Here is a 22,273-nt window from a genome sequence, read left to right as displayed (position 1 = left end):
GCACTATGTTTAGGGCCAAGCATACAACACATGACCCTGGATTTACCGCGCTCCTTTCCCAGCGGTGACCCTGCAGTTTTCTGGGAATTTCACCAACTAGACGATGAACTTTGTGTTCTGTCCTGAAGCATCTTGAAGCCCTTGTGCTGTCCTGAGAGCTGTCCTTATCGGCTCTGACCCTACTCTCAGCCTCTCAGGGGACACCCTAGGAGTTCATTTACCAAAACAAGTGGGGGACCCCTTAGAAAGTGTTTGCACAGGGCTGCAGAGTTAGTTCACTGGGTAAAGGTGCTTGCTGTGCGGGGCCCGGCACCCGGGTCAGTCCCTGGAAACCACGTGGTAGAAGGAGGGAACTGACCCCAGACACACTGAATAAATCTAATAAAAATGTCTAAAGCGTTTGGACACAGGGACTTCAGAAGCTTCAATATCATTTACATAGCTGTTGTCAAGACCCCACAGCGTCTTCTTTCTCTCTTGAGAAGCTCAGAGCTGCACTTGGATGTGTACCATTCTTTCCTACCAGTGCCCATGCTTAAATCACATGATGCATGCACATATACTCAGGAACATACATATTTTTCAATCTCTTTTTAAAATTTTTATTTGTGTGTGATATATACCAAACTTTCAGGGTTGTTTTTTTTCTTTTTCTTTTTGTTTGTTTGTTTGTTTTGGTTTTGGTTTTTTTGAGACAAGGTTTATCTGTGTAACAGTCCTGGCTGTCTTGGAACTCACTCTGTAGCCCAGGCTGGCCTCTAACTCACAGAGATCTGCCATTTCTGCCTCCCGAGTGCTGGGAATAAAGGCGTGCGCCACCACCACCCGGCACGCTTTCAGTTTCGAATGAATGGATTCTCTAGTCCAGCAGAAGTAAGAGGGTAAAGGTCTGGTGAGATGGGGCACCGGGTAAAGGTGCCCACTGTCAGCCTGGCTACCCAAGCTTGAGTCCCAGAATCTGAGTGGAGGGAAGAGAGAATCAACTGACTCCTGAAAGTCACCCTCCCAACTCTGTGGGGCACAGAGGAAGCCCTGGGCTCATGACAGTAGTGCCCTATCGAGAACTTTAGTCTCGCAAAAACCCCCAACCCTGCCACTGGGGCGAGGCTGGTGGCGGCGCTGTGAGCATGCAAAGCCTTTCTCTGGACCATGTGTGACTGTCGACGGTGTGTCCGTGAAAAGTTTACTGCAGCTTTCTCCCGGGTGTCTACGGCCCTCACGGAGCCAGTGGAGAAGAGCTGTGTGCTATGGCCCAGCTTTCTGCTCCACTCTAAAACAAACAGTGCTCTCCCCAGAGCCGCAGCTTCTCCAGCGGAGAGCGAGAGAGCCCAGGCATCCCAAGCCCAGGCTGTCTGTGTGTCCATGTGTTTCTCTTCATTCCCTGGATGCCCCAGTCATGTCTGTCTCTGGGGCCATGCTGGACAGGATAGACCTCCACATGCGCTGTGGCACAGACATAACTAACTAAATAATTGTAATTTAAAGGCCATTTTTAATTTGTTTTTGCTTTGTTTTTCAAGACAGAGTCTCTTTGTGCAGTCCTGGCTGCCCTAGAATTTGCTCTGCAGACCAGGCTGGGCTTGAACTCACAGAGATGCCCCTGCCTCTGCCTCCGACTGCTGGGATTAAAGGCGTGCACCACCACTGCCAGGTTAAGAAAAAATGTTTTTTTAATCGCTCTGGTTTTGAGCTTGGGGATGTAGCTTGGTTGGTAGAATTCTTGCCGAGCAAATGCACAGCCCTGAGTTCGCCTCCAAGTTCTACACAAGTGGGGCAAGGTGGAGAACTCCTGGCATCTCAAGACTCAAGGGGTGGAAGCCAGGACCACAAGTTCAAGGCCATCCTCAGTTACAGGCTCCGTGAGACTCTGCCAAAAATAATAATAACAACAACAATAATAATAAGAGGCAGGGGCCTGGAGAGATGGCTCAGAGGTTAAGAGCACCAACTGGTCTTCCAGAGGTCCTGAGTTCAATTCCCAGCAACCACATGGTGGCTCACAACCATCTGTAATGAGATCTGGTGTCCTCTTCTGGACTGCAGTCATACATGCTGTATACATAATAAATAAATGAATCTTTAAAAATAATAATAATAATAATAATAGGCAGAAGTATTGCAACAAGTTTAAGTGATGCCCTGTCTCAAAACAAAACAGAACAACAACAAAAACAGAGGCAGCAGTGGTGGCGCACGCCTTTAATCCCAGCACTCGGGAGGCAGAAGCAGGCAGATCTTTGTGAGTTCAAGGCCAGCCTGGTCTAGAGAGTGAGTTCCAGGAAAGACGCAAAGCTACACAGAGAAACCCTGTCTCGAAAAACCAAAAAAAGAAAGAAAAACTAAGAACAAACAAAAACCAAAAAACAGAGCCAGGCGCACAGGATTTTAATCCTAGCATTGGAGAGATAGAAGAAGGCAGATCTCTGTGGGTTGAGGCCATTCTAGTCTGCATAGTGAGTTCCAGGTCAGCCAGGGTTATGTAGAGACCCTGCCTCAAAACTAACAAAGAAACAAATAAAAGTCAGAATGTATCCGCCTGGGTTCTGGACCTGTATTAGCATTAATAGGCTCCGCCATTATCACAGCCCACAGGGAGCCAGGGCATCACACCTATCTGCAATCCCAGCAATCTGGAGGCTGTGGTGGGAGGATGGCTATGAATTTGAAGCTAGTCTGGGCTTAGCAGTGAATTCCCTGACAGCCAGAGCAACAGAGTGAGCTATCTCAAAGCAAAACAAGCTGGGCGGTGGTGGTGGTGGTGGTGGTGGTGGTGGTGGTGGTGGTGGTGGTGGTGGTGGTGGTGGTGGTGGTGGCACACACCTTTAATCCCAGCACTCGGGAAGGCAGAGCCAGATGGATCTCCGAGATCGAGGCCAGCCTGGTCTACAGAGTGAGATCCAGGACAGGCTCCAAAACTACACAGAGAAACCCTGTCTCGGTGAAGGAAAAAAAAAAAAAACAACCCAAAGAGGAGTAGCAGCAACACCTGCTGGCCATTCTGCCTCCCTTAGAATGTTCCAGTGATCTTCCATATTAGGGCCAGGCCAGGCCACAGCATTAGCCAAGGCAGGACTGCCTTGTCTGCAGCTGGTGGGCTTGAAGCCCGCCACCACCAAACCAGGACCCTGAGCCATATGGTGGTAGTGCACACCTTTAATTCCAGCACTCGGGAGGCAGAGGCAGGCGGATCTCTGTGAGTTGGAGACCAGCTTGGTCTACAGAGAGAGTTCCAGAACAGCCAGGGCTACACAGAGAAACCCTGTCTCGAAAAACCCAGCAATAACCAGAACCCTGCTGAGAAGCCCTGCCTGGAGCCCATTTCCCCACGGTCTCCTCCACCAGGCCATGCCGTGTCAGAATCTTCCAGGAGCCTACAAAAAGGACTCCACAGAGCTTGCTCTCAAGACCCAGTGTCCCATTCTGTAGAAAACCTCTGCAGCTACCTTACAGTGTCCCACCTGCACAGCTGCTGGTATGGGCACCTTTACAGAGGAGGAGACTTATCCAAGGCCACCCAGCTGCTGGTGCTGCGGTTCAGTCTCAGGACATCTGGATCTGGGGGTCCCCTTCTCATGTTTCCACTTCCAGGGATGAGGGGTGCAGATAGTAGTCTTACAGTCTTTACCACTGACAGGCAGGAAGTAGGTTCAGCTGTCTGTACAGGAGAATCAAGGAGGAAGTGTGGGCTGGTGAGATGGGTCAGCAGGTACAGGTACTCGCTGCCACGCATGAAGGCCTGTGTTTGACTCAGGGGACCCCATGATGAAGAGAACTGGCTACTCTGACCTCCACCTAGGGGTCTGTGGCAGGCATACACTCACTCACATAAATAATCTTTTCATTTTTAGAAAGGGTTCTCACTATGTACAGGCTGGCCGTCTCGATTGGGATTAAAGATGTGCACCAACATGCCATGCTCTGTTTATTTTGAGACAGGGTGTCCACCTGTGGACTTACACTTTCATTCTCAAGTCTCGATTTCCCAAATGCTGTAAATTACAGGTGCTTGCTGCTGGTCTATGAGGTGCTGGTGTGGATCCCAGGGCCTTTCCATTCTAGACAAGCACTCTACCATGGAGCTACAATCCCAGCCCCTCACTGCTGGATTCTAGGCTGGGCTGAATTACCCAGGTTGGTCTCTGACTTCTGACAATCCTCCCACCTCAGCTCAGCCTGAATTACCACCAATGTCTACAAGAGACTGGAGCTGGACATTTCCCAGATGGAAACAGGTACCCAAGATTAAAATAGACTGGACTGGATGATGGTGGCCCACGCCTTTAATCCCAGCACTCAGGAGGCAGAGGCAGGGGGATCTTTGAGGCCAGTCTGGCCTCCAGAGTGAGTTCCAGACAGCCAGGGCTCCACAGAGAAACCCTGTCTTGGAAAAAACAAACAAGAAAAAAACAAAAGGCCAAAATGGGCTGGAATCTCAGCTCCCAGGAGACAAGAAGGGCGAGGCTGTCGCCAGTCAGCTTCAGGCCAGCTAGGAACACACAGCAAAACCCTGTCAAATCATTAAAATCACGAGGCCAGGGAGCACACGTCTACCTGGAGCGGAGGTGCCAGGCCTGGCTGGCCCTGGGGATTTGAGCGAGCCGGAGCCCAGTGGGAAAGGACGGAGGGAAGCTGAGTGGTCAGGGACTTGTGGTCTCCAGCTGTGCAAGGGGAGCCCAGCCATAAGCTCCGTTCTTCAGGTGACAACTGTTTAGGGGTCGTCAGGGGTCTCTCCCCCTCGTCTCATGGCCTGTCATGGGCACCAAGAAGTCCCAACCACCGCTGGGAGGAAATGGGGGAGCTGGGCTGTTGTAAACACAAGGCCCCACCCCAACGGAAGCACCTGTGGTTGGAGGGGCCACACCTCTCAACAATCGGCTTCAGATTCCTCAGGGTCCCTGTCCCCTGCAGCCCCTCCTCCTGGGTGGCTGGCAGGCTCCCAGCTTGGGCGGTGGCCCCTGACCTGCCCCTGCCCCTTCCTGCTCGCTTTGATGCGGGCCCACTTCCTTTGACAGGAACCCCCTCCCCTGGCGCCCTGGTTAAAGGCAGGAGGCTGAGGCGGGGCAGTGGTGCGGCATCTCTCACAGGCAGAGGACTCTTCCCACGGCCCTGTCTCCCAACCCCTGGACCAGTGCTGTACTTCAGACCCTGGTACAGGCCTGGGGGGCAGGGACCTGGGGACCCCGCAGCGGTGGCTCCAGCTTCTCCCAGGTCTGTCCCCTTCCCACAAACCCGGGATGCCTTGGGTCTTTTTCCTGAGTGGGTGTCCCCACCAGTCCCACATCTGTAACTCCCATCCTGGGGCCTCTTCCCACCCTGCAACTCCACCGTCCTCCCGTCCTGGGCACAGGCCTCTCAACGCAGCAGGCAGTGGGTGGTACATGCTTTTCCAAGGGGCTATCTAAGCAGACTGAGGTTCTCAAGGGGGGAACCGCACCCCTCCACTCTCCAGGTGAGTGTGGGAGGTCTCCCTTTGGTACAGGGAGACCAGAGGCCCAGAGGGAAAGCCCAGGCTGCTCCCTGGGGGCGCTCTAAGGCTTAGACCTAAACTGAGGCCAGGGGCTCCACCCTCCCTTACTTCCTCCCAAGGGACTGGGAGGTGGAGGATGGGCGCCGGCTGCACCAGGTAACTGACCACGTCCACCTGGATGCCAAGATTTATCAAGGGAAGGCAGCAGGTCACCCCAGCTCAGAGAACCCGTGTGTGAAAGCCCTGGCAATCCCCACTCTGGCCCAGACGCAGACTCCAAGCCTGTTGTGTGAGCTAGAAAACCACTTTATTTGTTTCGGGGAATTGTCCAGAGTCCCCTCAGAACTTCTGGAACTGCTTCTTGGTGCCAGCAGCCTTGGTGACCTTGAGCACATTGAAGCGGACTGTCTTGCTCAGGGGCCTGCACTCTCCCACAGTGACGATGTCGCCGATCTGTACGTCCCTGTGGGGTCAGAGGGGAAGGGGTGCTCAGGAGGGCCTGCCCAGCCATCCCTTTGTCCCCACTGACAGGCTGAGGGTGCTTACCTGGCTCCAGGCACCTCAGTGGCCACTCTGGGGTTACCAGGAGTAACAAACTGTCATTTCATTCTCCTAGACATTTAGCTTCCCTTGCCTGCTCTTCCCCAGCAGTCTACATACACCCAGACTCTGAACCAAGACACCCTGCTTTCCCCCAAAGTCACCCTTTTCCAAAGTAAGGGCTCTCCCACCAGCGGCCCTTCCTGACACAGGTGCCCTCTCCAGCCCAGCCAGTGACTCCCTGTCTTGTGTCAGGTTGACCTAGACTATCAAAGAACTGGGTTCACCTGAAACAGGGGGACAGGTGCACAGACATGTTCTTGTGGCGCTTCTCAAAGCGATTGTACTTCCGGATGTAATGGAGGTAGTCCCTGCGGATGACGATGGTCCTCTGCATCTTCATCTTGGTCACGACACCTGAGGGAAGTGGACAGGAAGGAGTCAGCAGCTGGGAGTGACTCGGACTGCGGAGAAGCGGTTGAATGGGGCTCCAGGAGGTCCCCTCTGGCATCAGCTGTGCCAATCGCTCTCAGCAGTGCCCCTCGGGCTGTCTGAAGACCATCGTGAAAACAGACATCATGTGCCAGCGGTCCCGGACGCAGTAGCCCAGGACCACACAACTTCCCACTCACCAGACAGGATCCGACCTCGGATGGAGACGTTACCGGTGAAGGGGCATTTCTTGTCTATGTAGGTGCCCTCGATGGCCTGAAAGGATGAGAAGGCGCGGCTTAGACTGGTTCCTAAATAGAACCAAAAATTTAGCCTCGGCTGGGTGGTGGTGGCCCACGCCTTTAATCCCAGCACTCGGGAGGCAGAGGCAGGTGGATCTCTGTGAGTTCAAGGCCAGCCTGGTCTACAGAGTGAGATCCAGGATGGGCACCAAAGTTACACAGAGAAACCGTGTCTCGAAAAACTAAAAAGAATGCAGCCTCACATCCAGACTACGATTCCCAGGCGCCCGAGGGTCAGCCACTGAGAAAAGGCGTGCCCCCACACATGCAGAAATCCACAAGTCTCAGCGGTTGGAGGGTCCCGTACCTCCTTGGGCGTCTTGAAGCCTAGACCGATGTTTTTGTAGTACCGAGGGAGTTTTTCCTTGCCGGTTTCTCCAAGCAGAACACGCTTCTTGTTTTGAAAGATTGTGGGCTGCTTTTGGTAAGCACGTTCCGTCTGTAGGGATCAACAGTTTGGTGAAGTTACGGGTTAAACTTCGGCAGACCACGCATGTAGCTCTTCTTCCCGCCAGCCCCGGGGGGCCGCTGCCCCACAGCGACCCCGTAGACACAATCACCCACCATCTTTTCGCTTGCACACTAGGTTCTAACGTCTCACGGCCTGCAGGACTCCTGCCCTGGACCAGAACCATGCATGGCCTTTAAGCACGCTGGTTTTCCAGAACACGCCAAGCTCGCCCACTCAGGCCTCACGCCGTATGTACACGCGGCTGAGCCTGGGGGCTGTCACCCGGGTACTCACTAGGCTGAGGCAGGAGGATGACAAGCCCAGGACCTGCCCGAGTTACTGGTGATCTACAGGCCACTCTGGGTCAGAACGCAGAACCACGCCGGCGCCGGGGCGCTCTGCTTACAGCCTCCCCGGCGACCCCGAGGCGCGGCTCATCCTCCACCCGCTACCCCGCCGCCCCCGTTCCCCGCCCGAGCTCCGGCCCCACCGACGGCCGCGCCCCAAACCCTCAGCCGCTGGCCCGGGGTCACAGCCGAACTCCAAAGCGCTCGGGACCCCATACTGCGTAACACCCCGGGTTCGGGGCCGCTCCCCGGGCGGAGACGCGCAGGCGGCCCGCCTCGGCTTCCCGTACGATCGCGAGGCCGCTAAGGAAGGAGATCGGGGCCCGGCCCGGCCCGCAGCGCGCACCTGAATGTCCGCCATCTTCCCGGCAGCCTGAGGAAAGGGCGGCGGGCGCGTGCCAGGGCTTCCTTATTGACTCCGCGAGGCCGGGAGCGGAAGTGACGCCGCCCCGCCCGCACGCACCCGGGAGGCACTTCCGGAGCAGAGCACGCGATTCTGGGACGGTCCGTGCGCCGCCATGATGGAGGACTGCGGGGCAGGAGGCGGAGCTTGTCATCTCGCGAGATCTTAGGCGGCTTCCAAGGCGCACGCCAGGGGCGGGTCCTGCAGGCGCTGCACCCACGTGGACTGGGGACCGCGTGGCGGGGCTCAGCCTCCCGACCAGGAGCGGCCGCGGCCCGCTTGTGGATGTTGATTACGACACCGTGGTTGATGCACGGAACATTGACGTGAAGTCCGGGCGGTTAGCGTCTCCCGGGAGGGCAGCTCGGAGGCGCCGGGGACACCCAGCCCTGCCTGGGGAGTAGGGCGAGGCTGCCGCCCGCTTCCCTGCTTCAGCCGTTAGCTTCATTTCCTTTTGTTAACCCCGAGTGTGCGCACACACACACGTGGCTAGTGTAGACACGCACGCACACACACACGCGCACACACAGTCACAGACACGCGTGGTCAGCACCGCTTCTGCAATCGGATGTTCTTGAAATGATGTCGCTACCTCAACTACCCAGTAGCTGGAACTTCAGTGTTTCAGGCAGGCAGTCTCCAGTTCATTTGCTTGTGTTCGGACCGGTCTGTGCTGTCACAGGCCGTCCTGACCAGGAGGGCCAGCTGCGGTCAATCCTCCTCCTGGGTTTCTGTCCTGACACCGCTGGCTGAATGTGTGACATGACCCCTTCTCTCTCAGATGGAGACGCCACAATAAACTAAGCCAGGCACCTGGGTTTCCTTTTTGTGGCGATAGCAACGTTGTGTAGTTGAAGGTGTGGCTCAGGGAACCGTCCATGTGTATGGACCCACTACCACTCTACATTTAAGAGCCTGTTAGTGGTAGTCCTGTCTTTGATCGCAGCACTGGGGAGGCAGAGGCAGGAGGCCTCCAGGTTTGATGTCAGCCTGGTCTGGAGTGGGTTCCAGCATAGGCAGGCTACAGGAACTGTCTAACGAGGAAAGATCCTGGTCCTAGCAGGGCTTCAGGATGGATGGGACACTTACAACCATGGAGAACTAGACACCGGTTCATGTGTTTCTGAGACAGGGTTTCTCTGTAGTTTTGGTGCCTGTCCTACATCTCTATAGACCACCAGATCTGCCTGGTTCTGCCACCCAAGTGCTGGGATCAAAGGCTTGAGCCACCATCGTTCAGCTTCATTTTGGTATCTGGCTTGGGTTGGGAGGAGTGTATATAACACGTATGGGACTCCAGTGAGGGCCCCATGAGCGTTGGATCCTCTGAAGCCACTAAAATTAAGGCCCCCTGGAAAATCCATCGTTATCCCTGCAACCCTAATCCCTTTATGATAGAGGGACTCTAGTCACCCCAGTTGACCTCCTTTCCAGGCTCACACTGGCTGACCAAACTCACCATTTTCTGTACCTTTTTTATCCTTGGCTTAACTCATTTTGGGTATTCTGAGTTCCTGGAGCCTAAGTTCCACTGACAATCCCATACTTTGCAGCTGAATCAGAATGAAAAACTACCTGCGGCTCGATCTAAGACGATTAGTGCCTGCACCTTTTGACCCATCATCGTGCCTTCAATGGAAAGGGCAGACCATGAACGAGCCGGGCTCAATGTCATCTGAGCTTTATTCCTGATGGTGCCCTGCTGCCCCTGCCTACAGAGCAGACACAGGGCAAACTCCAGTTTCCTCAATAGTCAAGTAATTTATTAGCACAGAACCCTGCAGCAGGAAAACAGCTGCTCTGACCAGTCCTCAGGAGCAAAGGCACTGCCTCCAGGTGCCCCACAGGTTCTCACGGCTGCAGAGTGTGGCACTGGGTCTGAGGGGCGGGCAGAACCCGACACTTCTTCAAACACTGCAGCCCAGAGCTGTCTCCAAGGCACACCCCCCCCCACAGGAGCCTGACCAAAGCACCTGTCCCCACTCCCCTGGTCGGCGGGAGAAGAGCAGACCAGGCAGGCATTCAGCAAATAGTCTTTATTGGGCTCACACCAGGAGTCCATTGGTCTTGAGGACCTCTGTGAACTTGCTGATTTTCTTCTCCACGTTCTTTTCTGCCTGTTTCCGCAGCCTCTGTGGGGTAAACAGACAAGTGGGGGGTCAAGTGGCTGCTTCTCTCCCAGGACTGTACCCTCTCACACCCTGGGTACACAGGTCCTGTCCTCACCAAGAGCTGCTTCTTCTTCCGGTAGTGGATCTTGGCCTTCTCCTTCCGTTTCTCCTCCAGAGTGGCTGTTACTGCCTGGTACTTCCACCCGACCTCATGAGCCAGCCGTCCCAGGTAAGCAAACTGCAGGGGCACAAGGCTGTAAGGACATGGAAGGTGCCCCAGCAGCACAAGGGTGAGCTAGAGGACCCTAGAGAGTCTACGAAAGGACACACCCCACACCGGACCCCTCCTGGCATCAGCTGAGCCCGTGGCATTATCGGCACTGCCCACCAGCGGCATCCGAAGACCATCGTGAGAAAGAAAACCATCATCTGCCAGGCTTGAGGTCCCACCCGGTCCACACTCTGCAAACGGAGCTTACCTTCCTGGTAGGCTTCAGCCGCACGACCTTGAGGGCGGCAGGGACGACCATCCGTTTTTTCTGTTAGAGAATGAGAAGGACTCAGAGACCTGCTGTGAACGGCACCTGGGAAGGAGGCTGCTGGGGCAGGCGTCTCAGCCAGTGGAGTTTTCATGAGGCTCAAACAATGTAGGTAATAGCAGAACATCACAGACGCTGGATGCAGAGGCTGTGTGTGAAGCTAGGCCTGCACAGCTCACCTTGTCATAGGGTGGAGGGATCCCATCCAACACCTTGAGGCGTTCCAGGGCAGCCTGGCCTCGCTTGGTCTTGTGGGGCAGCATGCCTGTGGGAAGAATAGCAGGTCTCCTCATTAGGGGGGCTAAAAATTCCCCTCTTAGCCCAGAGCAGGGGACCAGCCAGCCTCAGATGGTAGTGCATGTGGAGTCATCTCATGGTTGGGAAACTCGAACATGAGTGGGAGCTGTCCTCATCACAGGCTGACAGAGTCTCCCACCTCCCCACATCACCCACCGGCCCAGCTCACCTCGCACAGTGCGCCAAAAAATGCGGCTCGGGGCTCGGAAGTGGTAGGGGCCTCGAGAGGGGTTGGTGTTCATCCGCTTTCGGAGAAATGCCAGGTACTTCACTGTCGAGAGAAAAGTGGATCAGGCCTCCTCAGGCCCAGAAACCGCACCGAAGGACCCGTTTGTCCCGGGATCCAGTCAGTGCCCCACCTGGAGACCATCCCCAGGCCCTGACTCACACTTGTTTCTGTAGAAATTTCCAGAAATGTTGATGCCCTCACAGCGCACAACCACCACCTTCCGGCCTGGAGAGAACATGGGTTGTGAGTTAGGCGAGTCACACCTAACCCCTAGCAAAGCCACACCGCCCGGATAGACAGCCAACTGCTCTGAAGGACTTCTGTCCTAGGAGTCCAGAGCAAGGGGCTGGCAAGTCTCAGAGCGGTGCATGGGTTGATCTCACAGTCGTGAGACTCAAACGAAAGATGGTGATTATTGCTCATCATTGACTCCCAGACAACAGGGAAATCCTGAATGAAACTTACCCAGCAGTACCTGCTTGGCCACAATGGCCGCCAGGCGGCCCAGAAGATGGCCTCGGCCATCCAGCACTAGAACCTGTGGGAGACAAAAAGGTTTAGGAAGCAATCTGGCTCTCCCAACCCCAAGTCACCAAACAGTCGAGTGTTTTTTCCCCACAGGATGCCTATCAACCGGATTAAAAGTGCCCCAAAGGGACACAACAAACCAAGAGAGCCTAGGGGTGGTCCAGCAGAGGTAAGCGAGAAGACTTCGGGTGCCTGCAGTATTTCGGCATTCCACTTTTTGAGGCCTTGAAATTTTCTTAACAGACATTCACCATGTCACCTACCAAGCCTCATATTGCTGGATAGGAGGAATGTACTGGCTCACGTGTGAACACCCTGACCACAACAAAATTCTATACTAAGCTAAGACTTAATACGTTTAAATAATGGCTCTTCTGTCTAGTTTATAATTCTGGAAAGCAGTGAACAGTCTTCAACTCTCAGACAGGGTGGCTGACATGTGCCTGTAAACCAGCCAAACTACGGGATAGTCACACAGAAACGCACCCCACAACTATCCTCCCTGTTCTACTATTCATGGAGATGAGTTTGTTATGTCCCTCGAGAGCCTCCAGGTATTTCCAAGAGCAAAGATGTCCCAGGCAGCATCCTTTACTAGACCTCGCCAGCAGCGACCTTCCGTTAGAACCTCTGGAGTACAGGAAGGTGCAATTCCATTCCTGACCAGCCCCAAAGTCGCGGGGCTCTGCCGCGCTCACTCTACAGAACAGATCATTTTACACCTCCGTCTCACGGATTCACCCCTTCCCGCTGGAGAACTTTGTTAACAGGACTACTTGTTATAGTGCCAGAGCGACAGGAAAGCGGCACCCGTAAGTCGTGGGAACAGGGGCCTCCATTTCAGCTTCCCATCCCTAGAACCACAGGAACGAGCAAACCCGGCCACGAGCGACCCCAGGCTTCTTCCCGCACCCCAACTGCCTGGGATGAGACCTGTGCAAGTTCCTCCCAGGTGCTGGGAACCAAGCTCCACTCCCGTCCAGTTCCGGCCCCGGGAAGAAGGTCGCATCCCCGTCGCCCATACCTAAGGACGTCCGCGGCACGCTGTGCCCGCCTCACTCCCTTCCGCCAAAGCGTGCGTCTCTACTTTCCTTAACTGCCGTCCTTAGGTCCCAGCGCACTCGCAGAGTGGAGCGGACGCCCCACTCGGCTCCCGCCTGGCACCCACCCGACCCCCGACCGCCCGGCGCGCGCAGAGCCCAACCTGCCCCTCCGCCATCTTCGGCAGCCGCCCGGGAAAGGAGGAGGTCTTGGCGCAGGGTTTCTTATCCCTTGCTGCAGGGGCGGAGGAAGTGACGCGGGCTGGGCCGAACAGAAGGGATTCTGTCTTCTCATTGGCCGAAGCCGTCTGCGTGCGCACACGGGAAGGTGGGCCATCTTCATATTGTCCAATCAAGGTATCGCTCGAGCGAGGCCATGCCGGGGCGGGGCGGGAGGTCACGTGGGTCCCGAGGCGGCTTCAGCAGGACGCGGCCGTCCATCCCCGGCGGCCATGTCTTGGAGGGAGCGCGCCTCTCCATTGATCGCCGCTGTGCCGAGCGCCATTCCTCCGTGGTGACGGCTGCAGAGCACGTGGTGGCCATGAGGGGGCGAGCATGAGCCCGGGCCCGCTCGCCCGTGTGTGCGTTCCCTCCCTTCGGCCTCATGGTGTGCCAGGCAGCTGCTGGCCTTTCCGAGTCTCTGCATCTCAACAGGTGGAGGCATTGTCCCAGACGGGCGAGGGGGGAGGGAGGCCTTCCAGGACGGGCACACCCACCCGCCGTGTGTCCAGAGGCCTTTGCATCAGCTGTGCGTGTTAGGGGTACCCGCCTCCCCCCGGAAACAAACGCGCCAGACGAGTCACCTGGGCAGTCTCCGTGAGCAACTCTAGAGAACCTCTCCAAACCCCCCAGCCTGAGTCCATGCCTCCTGGAAGCTCCAACACTTTGCGGCCGTGGCCTTGGGGAATTTGGGCCGCTCCTGCCTCCCATTAGGGCTCCAGGGAGCATTCGTTACTCAGTGCTGATTCTGGGCCATTGGAGGCCTCGGAAAACGAACAGCACCTTTTGTCGCTGGTTTTGGCTTTTGACATAGGACTTCTGCAATCCAGGGTGGCCTTAAAACTTGAGGTCCTGCCTCAGCTTCTGGAGAGCAGGGCTTACATCACCAAGCACTGCAAAACCAAGATCCTGAAACCTAAAACAGCCCACCCACCCGCTCCCTGTCCCGTCCACAGATAGGTCCGGAAGAGCTGGTAAAAACCATTTATATCCAAGTTCATGGGGGCAAAGACTTCGTACAGAGTGGGGTGAGTAGGGCTTTTGCTGGTTTCCGATGTTGACTTCGTCCTCTGGAGAGAGCTGGAGGGGCAGCGAGGTCCAACAGGGGGCCAGCCTCCACCCAACTTTCCCCGTGTCCAGGCTGTGCAACGTCTGCCACGTGACTCCTGCTTGGCCTCAGTCTCCTCTGTAAAACTGGATCATCAATGGTCTGTCCGTCGACAGCACTCTACCGCTGAGCCACGCCCCCATCCCTTTTCAGCAAGGCCTGTTACCCCTGAGCTACACCCTCCCCTCCTCATCCGTCCCTCCCCAACTCCACTCCGGTTAGGTTAGCCTGGAATTTCTATGTACCAGAATAACCCAGAATCCTGACCCTTCTGCCTCTTCTCCAGGGTGCAGAGACCTTGCACCACAAAATCTGCTCCCAGTTTTTTCCTTTGTTTGTTTTTGTTTTTTGTTTTTCCAAAGGGAGTCTTACAGCCAGGCATGGTGACACACACCTTTAATCCTATCATTGAGGAGGGAGAGGCAGGTGATCTCTTGAGTTTCAAGCCAGCCTGGTCTACACAGCAAGTTCCAAGTCAGATAGGGCTACATGAGACCCTGTTTCAAAACAAACAGGCAAACAAACAAAACAAATCATGGCCCTCAAACTGGCTTAATGGATAAAAGGCCTCTGCCACCAAGCCTGAAAACCTGAGTCCATCCCTGGGACCCTCCTGGAAGAAGGAGAGGACCAGCTCCTGCAAGTGTCCCCGACTGGTACACAGGCACCATGCCACAGTTATGCCCCCCATGCGTAATTATTTTTCAAGTTTAATAACTTTGGGGAGGGTCGAATTAATTTTCTTAAAAAGGGGAATTGCCATCTTGTATGATAGTGATCCCAGCACTCCAAAGGTAGAGATGGATTACCCACGAGTTCAGGCCATCTGAGCTACATAGAGACCATCTCAGAAAACAATAAGATAGAGTTGGGATTACAGACCAGTGCCACTATGTCTGATAAATGGTGGGTTTCAGAAACACGCCGAGGAGTGGGAAACCACAACACTTAGAGGTTGTCCCGTGTTCCAGTGGCCGTGACAGCAGCAGAGGACCCAGAGCCTTCCTGTGCGGGGCCTGCCACTGATCTCCACCCCAGCATCCCCATTTGTCACTGTCATTTTGAGCCAGATCTCACTCAGGTGCCCAGGCTGGCCTGGAAGCTTCCATCCCTCTGCCTCAGCCTCTTGCTAGGGTTGCAGGCACGCAGCACCATACCCATACCCAGCTCTTTATTTTAAGGAGCTGGGATGACAGAAGCCACCACACAGGGCTACAGTGTTCCTCTCTCTTTCTTTTTCTTCCTTTTTGTTTAAAGTCAGTATCCTCCAGCTTCAGCGTTTCCAGTTCAGAAGTACTGGACTGCCGATGTCCATCACCATGCCTGGACATTGTGTCCTCTGGGCAGGGCATGTAGCTCAGTAGTAGTACAGTATTTGCCTAGCTTGTTCCTTGTTTTGGTTCCCAACTCTAGCACCGAGAAAACAAAGAAAAAAGAAAAAGAAAAGCCTTGTTGTATATAACATGCCTACAGGCCCAACTATTGGGAAGGCTGGGACAGGAAGATTCATCAAGGTGTTCAAAGTCAGTTTGAGCAACATAGTGAGACCTCATCTGCAAAAAAATAAGTGTCGCCGGGGGTGGGGGTGGTGGTGGTGGTGGTGGTGGTGGTGGTGGTGGTGGTGGTGGTGCACGCCTTTAATCCCTCTGCCTCAGGGAGGCAGAGGCAGGCAGATCTCTGTGAGTTCAAGGCCATCCTGGTCTCCAAAGCGAGTTCCAGGAAAGGCGCAAAACTACACAGAGAAGAAACCCTGTCTCGAAAAACCAAAAAAAAAAAGTGTCACTGAATTGCGTTTTTTTGTTTGTTTATTTGAGACAGGAGACAAGGGTTCACTGTGTATCTCACAATGGCCTTGAACTCACCTTGTAGCCCAGGGTGGCCAGACCTTGCAGCAGCTGCCCTGCTCTGGCCTCTCAAGTGCTGGGACTACAGGTATAACCTCCAGGAGAGGCATGAGTGTAAAGCACACAGTGAACTCGAAAATATGGGTACTTGTGGGGGAACCTGCCTTCTTGCCTTCTTCCCACACCAGGCTCCTTCCCACAGTCCTCCACGGCTCTCTGCCACCTTGTGATGGCAGCAGCTTGAGAAGCCCCTGAGCTTTGCCACACTGGAAGCTTATCAAAGGCTGCTCTTCCCCCAGACACACACAACTCCCCTGAACCCCTGCCCCTCCAATGAGACATAGTGAGACCCTCCCCACCCCCGAATCTTGGACTGACTCTCTGCCCCCAAGCCTGGCCATTCCATGCTCCAGTGTAAGTGGAAGACTCACCGAGACAAGCCCCTGGCTGAGCCAACGCCGCCCAAGTGTCATATCCTAGGGATGGGAGGTGAGGGGCACCTGAGGCCCCCACAGGGTCAGCCACCTGCCACCCTCATCCCTTGCCACCCCCTCCCTCCAACTGCCCTGACTCCGGGCTCACCCCGGGGCGGAGCGCCGTCCTCCTCCGTGCCCTTTGCCAGCGAAGGCCCCAGGCAGCGGCCAGGAGCACAAGCGTGAGAGGCAGCAGCAGCAGCAGTAGCAAGAGCTGGCTGGACGGAGGCTCTGGAAGCTCGGTCCCTTCTAGGGCGACAGGACTCCTGGGGGGCAGCAGGGTAGACGAGTCTGGGGAGAGAGCAGAACCAGGTCACCGAGGGACTGGCCAGAGCAGACACTGGAATTCCTGGAGGACCATGGGTAACAGTGCATGAGGGGCCTACAAACAACCGAAAACCTGGGGCAGGGGAGATAGGCCAGGCGGCATCGCTTTAACCAGCATTCTAGAGACAAAAGCAGGCGGATCTCTGTGAATTTGAGGCTAGCCTGGTCTACATAGTGAGCTTCAGGCCAGACAGGGATGTTTATAGTGAAACACTTTCAAAAATAAACCAATTTGGGGCTGGAGAGATGGCTCAGTGGTTAAGAGCACTGGCTGCTCTTCCAGATGACCCAGATTCAAATCCTGACACCCACATGGTGGCTCACAAGTGTAGCTCTGATTCCAGGAGCTACAAATCCAATAGTCTCTTCTGCACGCACACAACCTAAATAAATAAATAAATAAAATTTTAAAAGTATGAGCCTGGCTGAGTATGATGGCCCATACTTTTTTTTTGTTTGAGACAGGGTTTCTTTGTGTAGCCCTGGCTGTCCTGGAACTCATTCTGTAGACCAGGCTGCCCTCACGTTTAATCCCACCACTCAGGAGACGGAGGCATGAGGATCTCAGCCTTATCTACATAAAAAGTTACAGGCAGCCAGGACTATATAGAGAGACCCTGTCTCAAAATTAAACGAAACAAACAAAAACTAAGAAAAAATCATTGTTACTCAGAAACCTGTGGCTCAGTCAGTTTCCCTTCTTAGTGGACAGGACTGCCCTAGACAACCAGACTGGAAGTTCTGTCTTCTCAAAGACAGGTAAACTGAGGTCATAAAGAGGCATGTCTGATGGTAACATCTATTGCAGTTAATGGCTGTTAGGAAGAGACATTTTCTTCAGGAGTGTAGCCACTGGTGAGGTGCCCCGTAAACAACTTCTCAGACATGGTTCCTGTAGTCAACCGAGTCTAACTAGTCGGGACTAGTTAGAAAGAGGAAGGGGATCCGTGAGACAGGGAGACACGTATGAAAATGTCATGAGACACATCATTATATGTAGTTAATATGTGTAAAAAATATGAAAAAAATCTTATGAAGCCAGATGTGGTGGCTTCACACTTGCAATCAGGACAGGCAGGAGGATTGCTCTGAGTTCAAGGCCAGCCTAGCCTACATAGTATGGAAATGTCATGAGCCACATCATTTGTTTAACTAAGTAAAGATGTGTTGTATTTGTTTGTGTTGCAGAATAATTGTGTAACTAAGTAAAGATGTGTTGCTGTTTCACCTTGCCTGCCTAAGGCACCTGATTGGTCTAATAAAAAGCTGAATGACCAGCCAGGCAGTGGTGGCGCACACCTTTAGTCCCAGCACTTGGGAGGCAGAGGCAGGCAGATCTCTGAGAATTCGAGGCCAGCCTGGGCTACAGAGTGAGTTCCAGGACAGTCAGGGCTACACATGAAACCCTGTCTGAAAAAACCAAAAAGAAAAAAGAAAAAAAACGCCTGAATGACCAATAGCGAGGCAGAGGAGGGATAGGTGGGGCTGGCAGACGAGTCAGAGAGCTAGCCAGGGTCCAGCCAGCCAGACACGGAGGAAGCAGGAAAGCAGGATGAACAGTACGTAGACGAGGTAAACAAGCCTCAGAGCAGCACATAGGTTAATAGAAATGGGTTAGTTTAAGTTAGAAAAAAAAAAAAGCTAGCCAGAAACAAGCCTAAGCTAAGACTGGGAATTCATAATTAATAATAAGTCTCTGTGTGTCTTTATTTGGGAGCTGATTGGTGGCCTAAAGAGAAAGCCTGCTACAATTATTATATAAAATTAATATGTGATAACACGGAAAAGAAAAAGTTCTGAAGCCAGATGTGGTGGCTTCACACTTGTAATCAGGACAGGCAGGAGGATTGCTCTGAGTTCAAGGCCAGTCTGGCCTAAATAATGAGACCCTATCTCAAAAGAAGAGAAAATGGGCTGGAGAGAGGGCCCAGCAGTGAAGAGCACTGGCTGTCCTTGGTTTGGACCTGGGTTCGGTTCCCAGCATCCACAGAGCGGTTCACAACATCTGTAACTCCAGTTCCAGGGGGATCTGATGCCCTCTTCTGGTCTCTTTCAGCACCAGACACAGTATGTAGGTAAAAACACTCATACACATAAAAATAAATAGATCTTGAAGAAGAAGAAGAAGAAGGAGGAGGAGGAGGAGGAGGAGAAGAAGAAGAAGCAGCAGCCGGGCGGTGGTGGTGCAAGCCTTTGATCTCAGCATCTCAGCACTTGGGAGGCAGAGGCAGGTGGATCTCTGTGAGTTCCAGGCCAACGAGATCCAGGACAGGCACCAAAACTACACAGGGAAACCCTGTCTCGAAAAAAGAAAAGAAAAAAGAAAGGAGAAAGAACTTGTCTCAAGTCTCAGCTTGTGGAAGCAGAAGCCTCTAGGATACACAGTAAGCAGGACCAGGCTGGTGGTACTGTGGTGCTGGGCTCTGGTGAGCCGGGTGGTACTGGGGTGCTGGGCTCTGGTGAGCTGGGGTGCTGGGCTCCGGTGGTGCTGTTACCTGGCTGACATTGCACCTCCAGGCACCGAGAGAAATTCTGGCAGGCCTTCCCCATACAGGGTTTCAGAATCAACAGCTGGGAGCAGGTGTCCTGCAGGAGGTGGGAGATGTTGGTCTGGACGAAGCGAAGACATTCTGGGAGAGGCTGGGAGGAGGGAGGGATAGGTCATCACCATGTCATACCAGAGTCTCCACCAACCCAGGGCCCTGACCTGAGGTCAGAGCCAGTGGGCCCAGGTCCCAAAGATGTCAGGGTTCCACGGTTGTTAGGGGAGAGAACCCCTTTGTAATGGCCTTCTTCACCTACTGAGGCACAGACCCAGTAACAGGATCCCCAGGTGACCTTAGGGCTTGGAGGTTCCAGCTCTACCTCGTGGTATGCTGTCGGCAAAAGAACCCACCCCCCCACCCCCACCCCCACCAGCCCTAGCAGAGCCCTGTCTACTTGAAGGCCTGGGGAGGGACTTGGCTCCTTCGCTTTGTGTCCAGGTCCCAGTGCTAACCTGGAAGGCGCATGACCTGACGAAGTGTATCTCGGTGTTGACAGCCTCCAGGAGCCCCTGCATTTCCGCCCCTGCCACGGTCTTCAACTGCTCCATCCAGCGCTGGGCCAGGAAGAGGCTCCACAGAGCCTTGCAGTATTTCTCCTGCAGACCAAGAGGCCAGTTCAAGCCACAGGGCTGGGGTGCAGGGGTGCGTGTCGGGGGTGCTACCTTATGACTAACGGGATGGGCAGAGCCAGGGGTTGAGGGAGGGTGGGCGGGTGATGGCTGAGCGGGGGCGGGGCTAGGTGTCCGAAGAGGGTGGGCGTGGTCAGATGCCTAAGGTAGGTTGGGCGGGGCCAGGGGCCTGAGAGAGGTGGGACTTCGCTAGAGACGAAGGGGTGAGAACGGGGTGAGAACGGTGGGCCTGCCCATCGTGGGAAGTGGCAGGGGTACAGGTCTGAGACCCCTGACGGGAGGGAGGCGGGCCAGACTTGTGAAAGGTGGAGCGAGGGTCTGGGAGCGGGGCGGGCCAGCTCTAGATCCCCGGGTCCGAGGGGCGGGCAGGCGGTCCACTAGCCTTGTCCCCGAAGGGCGGCACATCTGAGTCTGGTTCCCACCTCCACCCCAGGGCCCTCCCGACTGTGACTCACGTCCTGAAGGTTGATGGCCACCGTGACGGGGTAATCTTTAAGCAGGTAGTCAGTCTGTGGGAGAAACCAAGGTCGGAGGAGTTGGGAACTGACCCCGAGAGAAGGGGACATGGACACCGAGAAAGGAGGACAGGGCCCGTATAGAGAAGAAGGGACAAGAGACAGCAGGAAAAAGACCCACAGAGAGGGAGAGACAGAGAGAGACAGAGAGGAACATGGACCCAGAAAAGGAGACCTGCAGAGAAACAGAGACAGACATAGAACAGGGACTCAGAGAGAGAGAGAGACAGTGACAGAGACCCAGAGAGAGAGAGACAATGACAGACCAGAGAGTGAGATCCAAAGAGAGACAGTAGAGACCCAGAGAGAGAGATCCAAAGAGAGACAGTAGAGACCCAGAGAGAGAGAGACAGTGACAGAGACTCAGAGAGAGAGATCCAAAGAGAGACAGTAGAGACCCAGAGAGAGAGACAGTGACAGAGACCCAGAGAGAGATCCAAAGAGAGACAGTAGAGACCCAGAGAGAGAGACAGTGACAGAGAGACCCAGGAACGAGACCCCACAGAGATAGAGACACAGAGACGGGCAGAGGGGTGGGGTAGGGACCCAGCGCGGTGGCCTGGCCTGGGTTGAGCCGGCTCACCAGCTTCTTGATCCTCAGGTTGAAGTTGGAGGAGATAGGATTGTGGCTGAAGTAGCAGTCAGGCGTCCCCCGCAGGCAAGGGCTCAGCAGCAGCAGCAGCAGCAGCAGGGACGACTACAGGGAGGCGATGCCGGCGTGACTCCATGCCGGGACTGACTCCCTGCATCCATCCCGCTCCCTTCCCTAACTGGGCGTCTGTCACCTTCCCCGTCTCTGCCTGTCCCGCACCTTGGCCGCTGTGACAAGCCTGAGTCCGCATTTCTCCATCTCCTGGTCCTCTTTCTTCTGACCGTCCCGGGTCTCTCTCCATGCCTCCGTCCCTTACCCAGCTCCCTTCTCCGCCCTGCTCCATCATCCCTCAGGTATACGCACATTTGGGCTCCAGGCTGGCACCAGCACTGTCATCTCGGCCGGAGACCCCTCATGCCTGTGGCAGGGTCTGGGAAGGGACAGAAGGGCAGGCCTCGCACCCTGCAGCCCTTGCTCTGCTCGCCCCTGTACCCCTCCGCCCGGTCCTGCCTGCGCCCTTGATGTGGGCACGTTTCCGCCTCCTGCTCCCTCGGGCTTCCTGCATGAGCCCCAGTTACAGTGAAAAGTCATCTTCCCTTCTAAGAAACCCGTGCCCAGAATCCTCCCCAGGCCCCCACCCTGCTCCCTCGGGCCCGGAGTGGGGACCCTGGGACCGCCCCTCGGGGACCTGGAAAGCCATCCACCCCACGCACCAGGCTTGCCCCAGCTGGGTGTGGAAAGACCAGGCTGGGTGACAGCCAAAGACCGAAAGTGAAAGGAAACTTTGGGGTAGACTGTGCCAGGGGTGTGTTCGTGCCCGGGCGGGACGCGCCACCTAGTGGTGACAAGTGACGCGGCCACCGGCCTCAGGACAGCACACCCACAGCGACAGGGTGAGCTAGGTGAGGTTGCAACCAGGCCTTCCAGCTTCGAAATGGATGTAGAATCCGACCAGTGCCCATCACATCAGCTGCCACCGGACTGGCCTTGCCTCCACCATCTCCCACGAAGACTGCCACCGTGGCCTCCCTTCTGAGTTCCCTGCTTCCTAGCCCCCAACTGCTCCCAGGGGACAGAATTTGTGAACCTGTCAGCTGAGCCCCTCCAGTCTCTGGGTTCCCGATTCTTTCAAGATAAAAAAAAAAAAAAAAAAAAAAAAAGTCCAGTCTTCAGCGGGGGCGGTGATAGTGCAGACCGGTCATATCAGCTACCAAGGAGCCTGAGGCAGGAGGACGGAAGATTGGAGGCTGGCCAGGGCAATTTACTAAGACCCTGTCTCAGTAAAAAGAGGAACAGATTGACAGCTCGGTTGGAGAGCAGCTGCCTGGAGTGGC

General features: G+C 54.9%; 3 protein-coding genes and 5 non-coding genes across 21 annotated transcripts; all 8 read right to left on the bottom strand.

Moving 5' to 3' along the window:
- Positions 1-5,752: 5,752 nt before the first annotated feature.
- On the bottom strand, positions 5,753-8,680 carry Rps11 (ribosomal protein S11). The gene is made up of 5 exons (XM_076575463.1): positions 7,886-8,680; positions 7,049-7,180; positions 6,640-6,715; positions 6,295-6,424; positions 5,753-5,930 (listed from the first exon to the last, which is right to left on the bottom strand). Exons 1-5 carry the CDS (start codon positions 7,898-7,900, stop codon positions 5,807-5,809), a joined length of 477 nt encoding a protein of 158 aa, XP_076431578.1. The 5' UTR covers positions 7,901-8,680; the 3' UTR covers positions 5,753-5,806.
- On the bottom strand, positions 6,509-6,592 carry LOC121826996 (small nucleolar RNA SNORD35). Its single transcript, XR_006069145.1, has one exon. It is a non-coding gene; the product is annotated as a small nucleolar RNA SNORD35 (small nucleolar RNA).
- Positions 8,681-9,965: 1,285 nt separating the features above from the next.
- On the bottom strand, positions 9,966-12,939 carry Rpl13a (ribosomal protein L13a). Of its 2 annotated transcripts, none has more exons than XM_006986253.4 (8): positions 12,851-12,939; positions 11,584-11,656; positions 11,278-11,343; positions 11,059-11,160; positions 10,772-10,857; positions 10,533-10,592; positions 10,169-10,291; positions 9,966-10,074 (listed from the first exon to the last, which is right to left on the bottom strand). In XM_006986253.4, exons 1-8 carry the CDS (start codon positions 12,863-12,865, stop codon positions 9,988-9,990), a joined length of 612 nt encoding a protein of 203 aa, XP_006986315.1. In that variant the 5' UTR covers positions 12,866-12,939; the 3' UTR covers positions 9,966-9,987. The 2 variants fall into 2 exon arrangements, with proteins under 2 accessions (XP_006986315.1, XP_042130632.1); XM_042274698.2 differs by lacking the exon at positions 12,851-12,939 and adding an exon at positions 12,671-12,756.
- On the bottom strand, positions 10,398-10,487 carry LOC121826995 (small nucleolar RNA SNORD35). Its single transcript, XR_006069144.1, has one exon. It is a non-coding gene; the product is annotated as a small nucleolar RNA SNORD35 (small nucleolar RNA).
- LOC121826988 (small nucleolar RNA SNORD34) lies at positions 10,660-10,729 on the bottom strand. The gene has a single exon (XR_006069139.1). It is a non-coding gene; the product is annotated as a small nucleolar RNA SNORD34 (small nucleolar RNA).
- Positions 10,931-11,015, bottom strand: LOC121826986 (small nucleolar RNA Z195/SNORD33/SNORD32 family). The gene has a single exon (XR_006069137.1). It is a non-coding gene; the product is annotated as a small nucleolar RNA Z195/SNORD33/SNORD32 family (small nucleolar RNA).
- LOC121826987 (small nucleolar RNA Z195/SNORD33/SNORD32 family) lies at positions 11,469-11,551 on the bottom strand. The gene has a single exon (XR_006069138.1). It is a non-coding gene; the product is annotated as a small nucleolar RNA Z195/SNORD33/SNORD32 family (small nucleolar RNA).
- A 936-nt stretch (positions 12,940-13,875) lies between the features above and the next one.
- Flt3lg (fms related receptor tyrosine kinase 3 ligand) lies at positions 13,876-21,779 on the bottom strand. 13 transcript variants are annotated; one of them, XR_013052482.1, is made up of 9 exons: positions 21,303-21,616; positions 20,931-21,044; positions 20,288-20,341; positions 19,656-19,799; positions 19,153-19,297; positions 16,440-16,621; positions 16,289-16,357; positions 14,408-15,566; positions 13,876-14,091 (listed from the first exon to the last, which is right to left on the bottom strand). XR_013052482.1 is itself a non-coding variant. In XM_042274697.2 (8 exons), the coding sequence occupies exons 2-8, from the start codon at positions 21,333-21,335 to the stop codon at positions 13,903-13,905; spliced, it is 861 nt and encodes a 286-aa protein (XP_042130631.1). In that variant the 5' UTR covers positions 21,336-21,369; positions 21,653-21,779; the 3' UTR covers positions 13,876-13,902. The 13 variants fall into 13 exon arrangements, 11 of the variants coding, with proteins under 11 accessions (XP_042130631.1, XP_042130630.1, XP_076431491.1 ...); XR_013052483.1 differs by having other exon boundaries at positions 14,408-14,510; XM_042274697.2 differs by lacking the exons at positions 14,408-15,566; positions 16,289-16,357 and adding an exon at positions 21,653-21,779 and having other exon boundaries at positions 21,303-21,369.
- Between the last annotated feature and the right edge of the window lie 494 nt (positions 21,780-22,273).

Source organism: Peromyscus maniculatus, chromosome 1 (genome assembly GCF_049852395.1).
Source record: "Peromyscus maniculatus bairdii isolate BWxNUB_F1_BW_parent chromosome 1, HU_Pman_BW_mat_3.1, whole genome shotgun sequence".
Lineage (NCBI taxonomy): Eukaryota > Metazoa > Chordata > Mammalia > Rodentia > Cricetidae > Peromyscus > Peromyscus maniculatus.
This window is presented reverse-complemented; position numbering and strand designations above follow the sequence as displayed.

What these genes read in the sequence shown, in the direction of transcription:
- Rps11 (XM_076575463.1), bottom strand. An exon ending in GCTTCAAGACGCCCAAGGAG is followed by an intron (nt 6,716 to 7,048) that starts GTACGGGACCCT and finishes TCATCCTTTCAG; the next exon opens with GCCATCGAGGGCACCTACAT. An exon ending in CACCTGTCCCCCTGTTTCAG is followed by an intron (nt 5,931 to 6,294) that starts GTGAACCCAGTT and finishes CTGACCCCACAG; the next exon opens with GGACGTACAGATCGGCGACA.
- Rpl13a (XM_006986253.4), bottom strand. An exon ending in AAATTTCTACAGAAACAAGT is followed by an intron (nt 11,161 to 11,277) that starts GTGAGTCAGGGC and finishes TTCTCTCGACAG; the next exon opens with TGAAGTACCTGGCATTTCTC. An exon ending in TTTTTGGCGCACTGTGCGAG is followed by an intron (nt 10,858 to 11,058) that starts GTGAGCTGGGCC and finishes TTCTTCCCACAG; the next exon opens with GCATGCTGCCCCACAAGACC.
- Flt3lg (XM_042274693.2), bottom strand. Translation starts at nt 21,530, where the DNA reads ATGACTTTTCACTGTAACTGGGGCTCATGCAGGAAGCCCGAGGGAGCA. An exon ending in ACCTGAGGATCAAGAAGCTG is followed by an intron (nt 20,342 to 20,930) that starts GTGAGCCGGCTC and finishes TTTCTCCCACAG; the next exon opens with ACTGACTACCTGCTTAAAGA. An exon ending in GGAGGTGCAATGTCAGCCAG is followed by an intron (nt 16,622 to 19,152) that starts GTAACAGCACCA and finishes CTCTCTCCCCAG; the next exon opens with ACTCGTCTACCCTGCTGCCC.